This window comes from Lutra lutra, chromosome 11 (assembly GCF_902655055.1).
Source record: "Lutra lutra chromosome 11, mLutLut1.2, whole genome shotgun sequence".
In the NCBI taxonomy this organism is placed as follows: Eukaryota; Metazoa; Chordata; class Mammalia; order Carnivora; family Mustelidae; genus Lutra; species Lutra lutra.
In genome coordinates, this window is record NC_062288.1 from 37,125,642 (window position 1) to 37,137,790 (window position 12,149).

The 12,149-nt window shown below is 38.5% G+C and overlaps 1 protein-coding gene across 8 annotated transcripts in view; it reads right to left on the reverse strand.

Annotated features, from left to right (window-relative positions):
• The window catches only part of HEPACAM2 (HEPACAM family member 2), a 61,833-nt gene that overhangs the window by 43,991 nt on the left and 5,693 nt on the right, over positions 1–12,149 (reverse strand). For 6 of the 8 annotated variants that reach the window (XM_047694562.1, XM_047694563.1, XM_047694560.1 and 3 more), the window contains exons 2-3: positions 9,832–10,185; positions 6,019–6,303 (exon numbers count right to left, since the gene is read on the reverse strand). In XM_047694562.1, the coding sequence (XP_047550518.1) occupies positions 6,019–6,303; positions 9,832–10,185 (639 nt within the window). The remainder of the gene's footprint in view (positions 1–6,018; positions 6,304–9,831; positions 10,186–12,149) is intronic. The other 2 variants (XM_047694561.1, XM_047694568.1) reach the window with 1 other exon arrangement.

Consider the following 12,149-nt stretch of genomic DNA (forward strand, 5'->3'; position numbering starts at 1 on the left):
TTTTTAAATTTATTTATTTGTTAGAGAGAGAGAAAGCATGAGCACAGGCAGACAGAGTGGCAGGCAGAGGCAGAGGGAGAAGCAGGCTCCCCGGTGAGCAAGGAGCCCGATGTGGGACCCGATCCCAGGACGCTGGGATCATGACCTGAGCCGAAGGCAGCTGCTTAACCAACTGAGCCACCCAGGAATCCCAGAAACCTGTATTGAGTTCTTAATCCGTGTCAAGTATTGCCCTAGGGATACAAAGATGAACAACACAGAGCTCCTATTTTGGGTTAGAGGGCTTATGAGTAGAAAGACTCCAGTGCAGTGAGTACCAGGAGAAAAGGTGCTATGGGAGCACGGCGAACCTCTTAGTCACACTGAAGAGCTGAGACAAGGTTGGGGTAGGTGAGCATTTCTGGAAAAGATGATTCTATAAAGAAAGATGAGGGTGTAGCCAAGTGAAGAAAGAGAGGTGGGAACATAAACCAAGGCATATATTCTCAGTTTGTATAGAATGATAAAGATCGCAAAAGTGTTGATGCTACATCAACAGAAAAGATAAATGACAAATCCTCACATTATATATTTTACTTATTGTAAGCCCAAATAGACCAAACTGAACAAAAAATAAAAACAAATGATATAACAGGGCTAAAATAGCAATAGAAAGAAAAATGTAAAAATTAATGATTCTGGAAAGAAAGTGAGTCTGGGTTGTGTTTCTATATATTATGTGATAAGTAATAATTGTTTAGCACAATTCAGACCATGATGTTTGATTTTTGAATTAAACAAACTATGAGTGGATGAGTGAATAAGTGAATGAATGAAGGTCAGTAAGATGAGATTGTTGACTAAGTGAAGAATTTTGCATTTGAACATGAAAACTGTCAAGAAAGTAAATTAATAATACTATATTCACAATTACCACTTAATAAGAGTAATAATTGTTAAACCATCTAGATAATTTATTTTTACAATGCGTAAGTAGAACATACATTTGTAAGTTTTCCAAATGTACTTCTTCCTACTATCTACCATTAGTCTTACTCATGACTGACCTTTCTCTGTGAGATTTCCCTAGACTATGCCTAAAAGAATGTAAGAAAAAAAGTTTAGTCCATAATAGAAGACATATTCTGTGAAGTTTGAATTTATTTGGATGGGATGTTTTCATTCTTTAAAATAATACAGGATAAGAAAGAAGATTTTGGAATTTAAAGCATAATATTTATAGGTATGATTAGATTTTTCCCTCATTTTTATTCTTTACATCCTGTGTATCACCACATTCTATGACAATATTGAGCTTGGGGCATGAACTTGTACATGTTAAAAGAAAAATTTGGGGTGCCTGGGTGGCTCAGTCAGTTAAGTGTTTGACTCTTGATTTCAAGTCAGGTCATATGATTTCAGGGTTGTGACACTGAGCCCTGCATCGGGCTCTGGACTAGGCATTGAGCCTGCTTAAGATTCTCTCTCTCTCTCTCTCTGCCCCTCCCCTCCCCTGCTTCTTGTGCATGTGGGTGTGTGTGCATACACACATGTGCACACTTCCTCTCAGTCTCTAAAAACAAAAAGAAAAAAAAAAGGGGGCACCTGGGTGGCTCAGTTGGTTAAGCATCTGCCTTCGGCTCAGGTCATGATCCCAGAGTCCTGGGAATGAGTCCCACATTGGGCTCCCTGCTCCATGGGGAATCTGCTTCTTTGTCCCTCCCCTGGCTCATGCGCACTCCCTCTCAAATAAATAAATAAATCTTTAAAAAAAAAGTCTTATTCTCGGGCGCCTGGGTGGCTCAGTGGGTTAAGCCGCTGCCTTTGGCTCAGGTCATGATCTCAGGGTCCTGGGATAGAGGCCCTCATCGGGCTCTCTGCTCAGCGGGGAGCCTGCTTCCCTCTCTCTCTCTCTCTGCCTGCCTCTCCATCTACTTGTGATCTCTCTCTGTCAAATAAATAAATAAAATCTTTAAAAAAAAAAAGTCTTATTCTCGCTTTTCCAGATTAAAATAAACTATATAGCCAAATAAAAGGGTATTTGAAGATGCAAATGATATTTTCATGTGCCTGTAATTGTTTATGGAATTTCCCCCAGGAATTGTTCATTTAAATCTATGGCTAGAGTTTAAAGATAGGCAAATAGATGGAGAGACAGATGTTTAGAAAAAAAAAAAAAACTGACATAAAGAAAATATTTTCATGTAAACAAAATAATGTTAACCACTGGTAATGTTTGGGAAAGAAAATGTTCTTCTCAAGGTTTCTTTCAGTTTTCTCTTTGCAGGCATCTTCTAAATCATCCAGGCTTTCCATAACTTCTTGCTGCCATGTTCCCAATTATGTCAGGATCATTTTGGCTCACAGGAAAAGAAAAAAAAAAAAAAAACAAGAAAGGAAAAAAAGGGGTGGGGGGAGAACTAAGATCATTGAGCTCTTCCTAGGTGCTACTCACTGATTTCTTTATTCATAAAATCTCACCTAACCCTTCCCATCCAACTTGAGACAGGTATTACTAGCCTTATACCAAGGACAGTGGAGATAAGGAGAATGAGGACACTGATGCACACAAAAAAGGGGTCACTTGCATATACTGCTAATGGCAGAACCAAGGCTTTAGCCCAGGCAGCCTCAGTTTTCAGCTCAGTCTCATAACCACTCTTCTCTCCACTGCACTCCCCAAATGACATGTTAACTAGAATTTAATGTGGTTTAAACAAAAGAACATCAGTTAACAAGAAATGTTTCAGCACAAGCTCACTTCCTGCTGTCTCTCACCACACTGAATGATGGTTCTTTAGGATTAATATTCAGTAGATGATATCTGGCTGCTTTAATATCTTGTTTTGCATTTTGTACCTTCTATGTGAATGTAAACCACTTAGACCAAGTAATAAAGAATAACGTAAAGATGTACCTACCTAGCCCTAGATTTGATTCACTTTGCCTGCTCCCATTTTTTTTTTCACTGTCTTTGAATAACTTCAATACTTAGGTCTTGTGCTACTTGCAGGAGTAGTTAGTCATGCAGATAGGCACAGTTTATACTTACTTTGTGAATTTATTTCTCAGCCTATGCATTAAGGCAGACAGAATATTTTCACAGTGTCATCTGAATATAAAATTATATAAAACTATAGCTAAAAATTCTGCTATAAAAATAATGCCATTGTTAAACATAATGTAATTAATGACTGTAACAAATCTCAGGTAAGTTGCTTGCAGTGTGTGGTGTTTTGGTATTTCTTGGTGAAAAACTGTAATTTCCTCCTTCTTTGGTATTTTTAATATAATTTCTTCTGTTTATACATGAAGGGAATGGTTCATCTTTGAGACAATGAATTCTGGACTAGGTTGAACTAGGTGTTAATCCTCTTTGGTTCCCCTACATTAAAAATGATTTATACAGTATATGATATTTTTTCTATTTCTATGTGGATAATACTTTTCAGAAAAAAAAATTCTCAAATTGCTTTTAAATATGTTTAATCATTGTATATAGTTCAAAAATGGTGACCTTTCCTTTCTGTATTATTGGTTTAATAAAATATGTCTTACTTCCCTCTTTTCCTTTCCTATGTATACCATTTCTATGATTGTATGATATATGATTGTATGATTGTATGATTGAAAATGTGTTCTCTTGACAAACATTTTTTGATTTAGCCTAGAATAGGTATGTCTAAATTTTAGCTTACAAACCATTCTCCAGTCTTTTTTTTATTTGAACCTTTGTTTAAAAAATAATTTTTTTCATTGTTTACCATATAAAGCCTGGGGTTCTGAGCGCTCCATGATTTAACTCAAACATATCTATCTGACCATCTAGTCTACTATATCCCTTGCTGTATCCTTCACACTAACTAAACTGGACCATTTGCCTAAACTTTGACCTCTGCTTTGGGTTTGGGTTCCTGCTGTCCTCATTGCCTAAATGGTTTTTCCAGACATTGTTACTTGCCCCAGTCATGCTCATTGTTCAAGATTCATCTCAAATGTTACTTTCTACAATAACAGTTCTCTCTAGCCAGAAGTATTCCTTCAATTCCATCAATTTCCAAAGCCTCATAATATTATAGTGATAATAATGGCTAATAGTTGTAGAGTACTTACAATGGGTCAGTCGCTGTTCTAAGCAATTTGTATATAGGAATAGATTTAATCCTTACAGTGACTCTATGAAATAGGTCTTACTTGGTATTATAATGGTATTATCACCATTATATGGATGAAGAAACTGAGGCACAAAGAAGTAAGGTAGTAGATCTAGGATTTGAACCCAGGCCTCTGGCTCCAGAGTTCTTATTCCTAGCCATTATAGTCCTTTGTATACTTCCCTATGGTATTTATGATATTCTATTTCACACACTTTATTGTGTACATTTTCTCACTTCTGCTTAACTCTAAGATAGCTTCCAATTTCAAGATTCAATGATTCCATTTCTCTTGGCTTAATTTTGCTGGATCAAGCAAACCTCCCTGAATACCTGAATCATACTATTTCACTCCTCTCCCTGCATTTGCTCTTCCTGCCCCAATGCTGGAGCTCAGTTTTACTACTGAGCTTTATCTAGTTGGAAAAACCTACATTTTGTACATATGCTGGTGCTTTTTTCCAAAAAGTTAGTAAAACTTCCTCAAGAGGACTCCATCAATTCTGTATTGAAGAAAATAGAATCAATAATATAAACAGCCTCTGTTTACTGAATGTTTGCTTTGTGTCAGTCATTGGCTATTTTTCAGACACCTTATCAAGCCACAGCAATGTGGTGAGGTAGTCTTGACTATCTCCATTTTACATAAGAGACTCAGGAAGGTCAAGGAATTTCTTAAGGTCATATAGGTAATGATAGAAAGATCTCCTACTTAGGTTTATCTACCTCCTATAACCTAAACGCTAGGTTTTGGAGCCTCTCCTCGTATTACTATACAGATAATATGTGACCAGTAAGTAGACACAGTTAATTCTGCCCAATGATTCAACTAGCTGGAACCTCTACCCTCATGCCACAGGGTTGAGAACTTTTCCTTCCCCATCCCTCACTCTTTTTGTTACACTGCTGTGCTTTAAGCTATGCTTTAAGGCTTTAAGGCTATGCTTTAAGCTCCATAGTAACTGATGAGAAGACTTCCCAATGTGATAGGTCATCGGTTCTCAACTAGGGGAGATTTTGCAACCTTCACAACAGGGAACATATAGCAATATCCAGAGACATTTTTAGTTGTCACAATTGAAGGTGGGGAGACCACGGATGCCATTAAACATCCTATAATACATAAGACAGCCTCCACAACAAATATTTGTCCAGCCCAAAATGTCATTAATGTGGACACTAAGAAGCCCTGTGTGAAGCCGAAATTAGACTGCAAAACTAAACATATTAGAGGTGGTGCTATGAAGTAGAGGGGACTGGGAAAAATAATATGATAAAGAAAGAGGGATCCTGCTTGGGCTAGGATGATAACATGACAAACTGAAGAGTTTGATGAACTTAACTCTGTGTATAAGATTAAATGACAATAACAGCAACAACAATGGAAAAAAAAAAAACAAAGAAAATTGAGATCTGAAATAATTTCTGATCCTCTGGGAACCTCAATACCTTACTGCAGAATAATTATGTTTTCTCTAAAAATGGAGCTGCGAAAATGAGCAGAGAGGACAGCCCGCGGATGTAGTACCCATGCATAATCTAGGAACATTCTTTCTCCCTGTGGTCAGCTAGAGTACCCCCTCTCCCAGTTTATGATCACCAATTCTTTGATCTTAGAGTAAATAAATAAGTGTCTTCTGTATTGGCTTTTGTTTCTTAAAATTGAGGTTCCTACCTTGCCCTGGATATAAGGTCACACAACGGACCAAGTCAGAAAATGTATCCTGAAAGGCTCACAGCCAGTATCTCACCTTGATCTTCAAGAAACAGGGTCATACTACTAGTTATATTTCATGACAAACATATTTCATAGGTCATGGGACCTATGAAAAATAATAAACTTCCCAGAAGAAACATCATGAATATATATTTGTTAAAAACTTACAGTATATGGTAGGCATAATGATGTCACTTTCCATTTCACTGACAGGATTCTTCACCAGGCAACTGTAATTCCCAATATCTTCTTTGGTCACTGGAGCAATATGAAGGGTACTGTTTTGCAGAGAAAATGAGGTAGTGGAGCTGGTGTGGACAGGCCTTTCATTTTTTAGCCACTGGTAAACCAGCCGGGTGCCCCCCTCCACAAGGCATGTCAGGGTCATGTTCCCCACATACTCCACAGCTCCAGAGGAAGGCTGGGTCCGCACCACTGGTTTTGTTACAGGATCTGCAGTATCAAAAAAGAAAGAAATGGTTTTTGCCACTACAGAATTATAATACAAGTCTGTGTGGTCTTTCAAATATCAAATCTTGGGGAAATGATTCTAAAATTTTATATTTTTGTAGATGTAGACAGTTCAGAAAATAAAGAATAATTAATGGAAAACACAAAATGATAAAAATATAAAAATATAATTTATTGCAGAGATAACCAAATTCTGGAATGTACTGTTCAAGGATTTTCTTTATTTTATTTTATTTTATTTTATTTATTTGACAGATAGAGAGATCACAAGTAGGCAGATAGGCAGGTAGAGAGAGAAGGGGAAGCAGGCTCCCTGCTGAGCAGACAGCCTGATGTGGGGCTCGATCCCAGGACCCTGAGATCATGTCCTGAGCCGGAGGCAGCGGCTTAACCCACTGAGCCAGCCAAGTGTCCCCTCTTTAAGGACTTTCTAATGAAAACTTTACTCTATAGATAATGCAGTTAGTTCAGAGAACACCAACTTCCTTATTTCCTGTTCATTGTGCTCTTTCCCACACAATAAAGGTACATTCTCACGGGCAAAGTTTACATGGCATTTTCCTTTCTTGATTTGTCTTAATGCCCCAAGAATGGCTGCTTAGGGTAGGTGAACCTAAATTTTTATCCACTATCTGTAAAATATAAAACTCTTATATATTACACTTGTGGGATATTGAGGGAAAGTTTTAGAGAATCACATTTTCACTGCTTGCTTTTCTTTTTATGTAAGTGAACTACTTATATGTTTTAATTGCTGTGCAATTGCAACATTATGTTAGCCACTTTACAAACCAGAGCCTATATTTCAACACTGATTCAATTTGAAAACAGGATAAAATGTGTTATTGTGATTACATCCCATTAGAGATATAAAAGACAAATCCAATAGTAATTCCTGTTGGAACTTCAAGTAATAGGAAAATAGTTTTGTCTCATGAATCTGGCACATGATGCTATTTGTCAAATGAACAAATCTCCAAGAATGAGTAAATATTTCCTTCCTGAGTTTTAACTATAAAATTGTTAGGTAAGGGTTGGAATTATGTAAGTATCCACAAATAACTTCAGCGAACTTCGTTAATCTTTGAGGTTCTTGGTTCTGTTTGATAAAGAACAGTGAGTGACTTGACTAGAGTTACACAGCAGTCAGTGACAAAATGAAAAGGGCTTTATATCTGGCAATGTTTCTCTCCAGCATTTTGGGAAGATATGTTTAATAATTTCCTTCTATGAACCATCACAGAGAGAGTGAGATGATAGGTAAGGGAGAAGTGATTGGCTCAGATATTTGGATTTCAATTTCCTATCAAGTTTTAAATTGGGGTTGATGCATCTCTGAAGGTAAATTCCTCTTGACTCATGCACTCGTTTTCCTACATGGAAAACTGTGCCTTGGGGAATGAAGAGACCCAGTCCTTCAGCCCAGAGAATATAGGAGAAAATGAAAAATAAGAAAGGAAACTGAATAATTTGCAGAGGACCAAAGTAGTTCTGAAGCCTCCAGTTTCTCTTAAGATGGGTACAACCAATTTGTTCATTCAATTTAATCTTTTAGAGTCTCTGGCAAGAATAAAGGATGTGGAATAGCTTTTGTTTACATTATTATGATTTAAAAGGAAAAATGAGTTGTCTATGCTTATTACACAGGAAAAGCTTATGTTTCAAATATCTCTCTGTGTGGAAACAGATGTGGTATGGGATAAGTCAAATAAGTTAATATCTAAGGTCTTCTATGGGGAGAACCAATCAGAATAGGCTATGATCATATACTTGCCTTAAAGTGTGACTCAGAGGTGGAAGTTTCCCAGGAAAATATTTTACACAGGTCCTAAACCCCTATTAAGACTTTTTAGTTGCATTTCGCCAAATAGATCGATTTTACTAGATATTAACATGTAATGAATGGTCCATTACATTTTGGGGAGAGATGGGATACTACCCAGGAAAATTTCATGAACATTTTCTCCTTTTCTCTTTTCATAATTGCTCTATAGGCATCTGCTTCCACATCCTATGCCTTTGTTCCTCTCAATCTCCCTGGTCTCCACTCATTTACTTCACACACACTTACTGAGTGCCTACTAAAGGCCAGCATCAGCTTTTAGGCACTGAGGACAAATCAGCAAACAATACAAAGTTCCTGCTCTCATGGACCCAACAATCAAATAAAAATATATAATACATCCAGGTGGAAATAGTGTTGTAAAAAGAACAAAGCAGAACTCAGATAGTAACTCTCTCTATATATCTATTTGGGGGAATCTCTCTCTCTTTCTGTTTGGGGGAATGAAGTTATACTTTATAAGGTGGTCAGGAAAACCTTCACAGATAAAGTGACATATTGACAGAGACCTAAACGAAATAGGCGTGGGAACCATGCTATCATCTAGGAGAAAAGCAGACTAGGTAGATTGAATAGTAAGTACAAAGGACCTGAGGTATAAATGTGTTTGGCCTCTTCTAGCTTTTCCTAGAACAGGCCAGCGTGGTCAGAAAAGAGTGAGTGAGGGATCAGGGAGATAGGAAATGGGGTCAGAGAGAAGCTGGGTATGTAGGGAGGGATCATGTGGGGCCTTATAAGATATTGTTAGTACTCTGGCTTTTATTCTAAATGAGACAGAAAGCCATTGGAGGGCTTAAAGCTGCAGGAGGTGGGAGCAGGAAGGAGAAGACTGGGTAGCAGGCTATTAGGGACAGTCCAGGCCAGAGCTGGTGGTGTGGTTGAGAGAGCAGACAGAAGGGGGTGATAAGAAGTGACTGAACTCTGTATTTTGAAGGTAAAGCTGACAGTGAATACTTGTAGACAGGATGTGGGGTATGAAAGAGGGGTCAATGGTGATAGCAAAGTTTTGGCCTGAGTAACTGATGGAATGGAGTTGGTATTTACTAAAACGGAAGAAATTTTAAGTCATAATCTGTTAAATAATCAGGTTTAAGGGGAAAAATCAGAAGTTGGGATTTGGACATAGTATATTTAAGGCATGTTACTTATATGCCTCAATAAGGGAAATAAAGGTCTGAAATTTAGCTGACTCCATAATCCCTCAGAGGATATTTCCAGCAACTTCTATTGTTACTTAAGTACAGTCCTTGAGCCAGTCTCATCCTTCCCCAAATGGTGTATCCAAATAAAATTATTCATGTGACAAATATAGGCTCTTCCCAGGGTGTGTTCTGACACTGAGAAAATAAAATTTCCTCCATCTTATCGTATTTTATCCTTTATTGTATTTTATCTGCAACTTTATCCTTGATAGTTTCCAGGCAAATGAGTAAGTTCTGCTTATTGCTTGATTACCTTTTGTTAGGCACTATGCATATACTTTACATGCATGTCTTATTTAATATTCAGAAAGCCTCATGAGGTACATAATGTAGTTTGTGCAACTGAAAACATTGAGGCTTTGAGGGTTAATTAATCTGCCCAAAGTTGCAGAGCCAGGACCTAAAGCTGAGCTGTTACTAACTGCCATGCTCCCCAGTGGCCCAGGTCACTTATAGTGGACTCACCATCAACGGTCACTTGGATCTTCTGACTAGCTGAGAGAGTTCCATTTCCCTGAATGTTGACTTTCACGATGTAATTGCCTTCATCAGTGAACTGCAATGGGTTGATGAGCAGAGATGCGTTGGGTGGCATCATGGTGAACTTGTGTTGGTATTCCAAGTCGGGAACCACAGACTTGTTCACAGAGCCCAGTAAGTATTTGGGCATCGTGTGGGGTCTCTCAAACAGCCATATGATCTGGATGTCTGATGCTGGTGTGTGGAATCCATAATGCACGGGGAGGTAGAGGGCCTGACCCCTGATGCCATGAACGGTGTGTGAGGGCACCGTCACTTTCAGCCCCGAGCAAGCACCTGCTACGAAGGAAAGGAAAGTTGTGATGACGCTGAGCCACATTTCATAATCTAAGGGACAATACAGAGAGAATCTGAGCAGGTGATAATGCTTACAAAGGAGAAAGGCTTCTAGGTACTGACCATTCTAGTACCTGCAGAGGTAAATATTTGTCCCTGAAACCTTCTGCATTTTAAAAACTCCACCCAAAGACTATGTTGATTGAATGGTTTCTTTTAAAGCAAGATGAAAAGGAAAAGCAGAAGTTATTATCTATGACTGTTAAAGAATAATGGGAAAAGAGAACTGGGAAAGATAATTAGTTCTAAAGTCCAAGAAACCTCTAAAAATTATGAAATTGTATTTGAATCATCATACCCCAATTAAACTGTGTGATTTGAGAAACACTGAGGGCTACTTCCTCCTCAGAATCTCCCTCCAAAGTCTTCTGCAATGGCTTACTAGTCCATTATTGGAAGTCTTTCCCTTTAGCCAATGACTTGTTACATGAAAATATCCCAAGGAGAATGGCATTGAACCATTATCATTTATGATCAGTCATTCCTGCCCCGAAGCAGGAATGGGTGTATTTGAGGAACAGCAAGAGGGAGTAGACTGAAGGAGGGGGAGAAGTGTGGGAAGACAGGTCAGCAAGGTGGCTGGGGCCAGATCCAGCAATGTCTTAGGGTCATGGCAAACACTTTGGCAATTTTACCCTGAGTGAGATGGGGATGAAACTGGAGTTTTGTGAGCAGAGAGGGACATGATCCCTCTTCTTCTTCTTCTTTTTTTTTTTAGGTATACTCTAATGACTGTGAGAATAGACTGAGATAGGGGTAGAAGCAGGGAGACCACTAAGGAGGCGACTGCAATAAAGTAGGCAAGAGGGGGTGCCTGGGAGGCTCAGTCAGTTAAGCATCTGCCTTCAGCTCAGGGTCTTGGGATCAAAACCCACACTGGGCTCCCTGCTCACTGGGGAGCCTGCTTCTCCCTCTCTCTCTCTGCCTGCTGCTCCCCCTGCTTCTGCTCTTACTCTCTGTCAAATAAATAAATAAAATCTTAAAAAAACTAAAAAAAATAAAGTAGGCAAGAGATGTTTATACCACAGACCAGTGTGGTAGTAAAAGATATTGTGAGAAAGGCTGGTGGTACTAATAGGGTTTGATGACACATTGGGGTGAAATACAAGAAACAAAGACAAGTCAAGAATGATTCTAAGGTTGTTGACCTGATCAAATGGAAGAAGGGACGTCATTTATTATTGGGCAACTAATAAATTAACCATGGGAAGTACTGGGGGGAGTAGGTTTTTGTGGGGCGGATTAGGAGTCAGATTTGGACATGTTCATTTGAGATGCCCATTTGACATCCAAGGGACAATACTGAAAGGATATACTGGGTATGAAAACCTGATTAATGTGGGCTTAGGACAGAATGAGAGCCTGGAGGGCCTTGGGGCTTGGAGCTCTGCCCAACACATGGTCCTGGCTCCCAACCTCCTGCCTGCCTGTGTTGTTTGGATCCATATAGTCACTGCTAGTCTGTAGGTTTCTTCCTATTTTCTGGCACCTGGAGATTTCCACACCTTTACCTTGAGCCATGATATATATTTTAAATTTTTATTTAGCATTTCTATGTATTTGCAATTAAGAGACTCCTCCTTAGTTCAGACTACTATGTTCTGGAGTCCTAATTAAAAGCCCTTTGCTTTGACATCATTTTAAAAGGGAGCAATATACTATCAATAGCATGTGAATATTTAAAACAGGGAGAGAATGGAATTTAAATATGAAGTATTTTAAACATTGAGGGAAAAAAGGAAGAACGGAAACTGTAGACAGTGAGTATAGACAATACTTATGGGGAGTTTTGCTGTGAAGGGGAGTAGAAAAATCTTCTTTTCTTTCTTGTTTCTTTGGATGGATGCTGAACATTATGTTTGTAGCTACTGAAATGATCCACCAGAAAGAAAAAACCGGATGAAGCT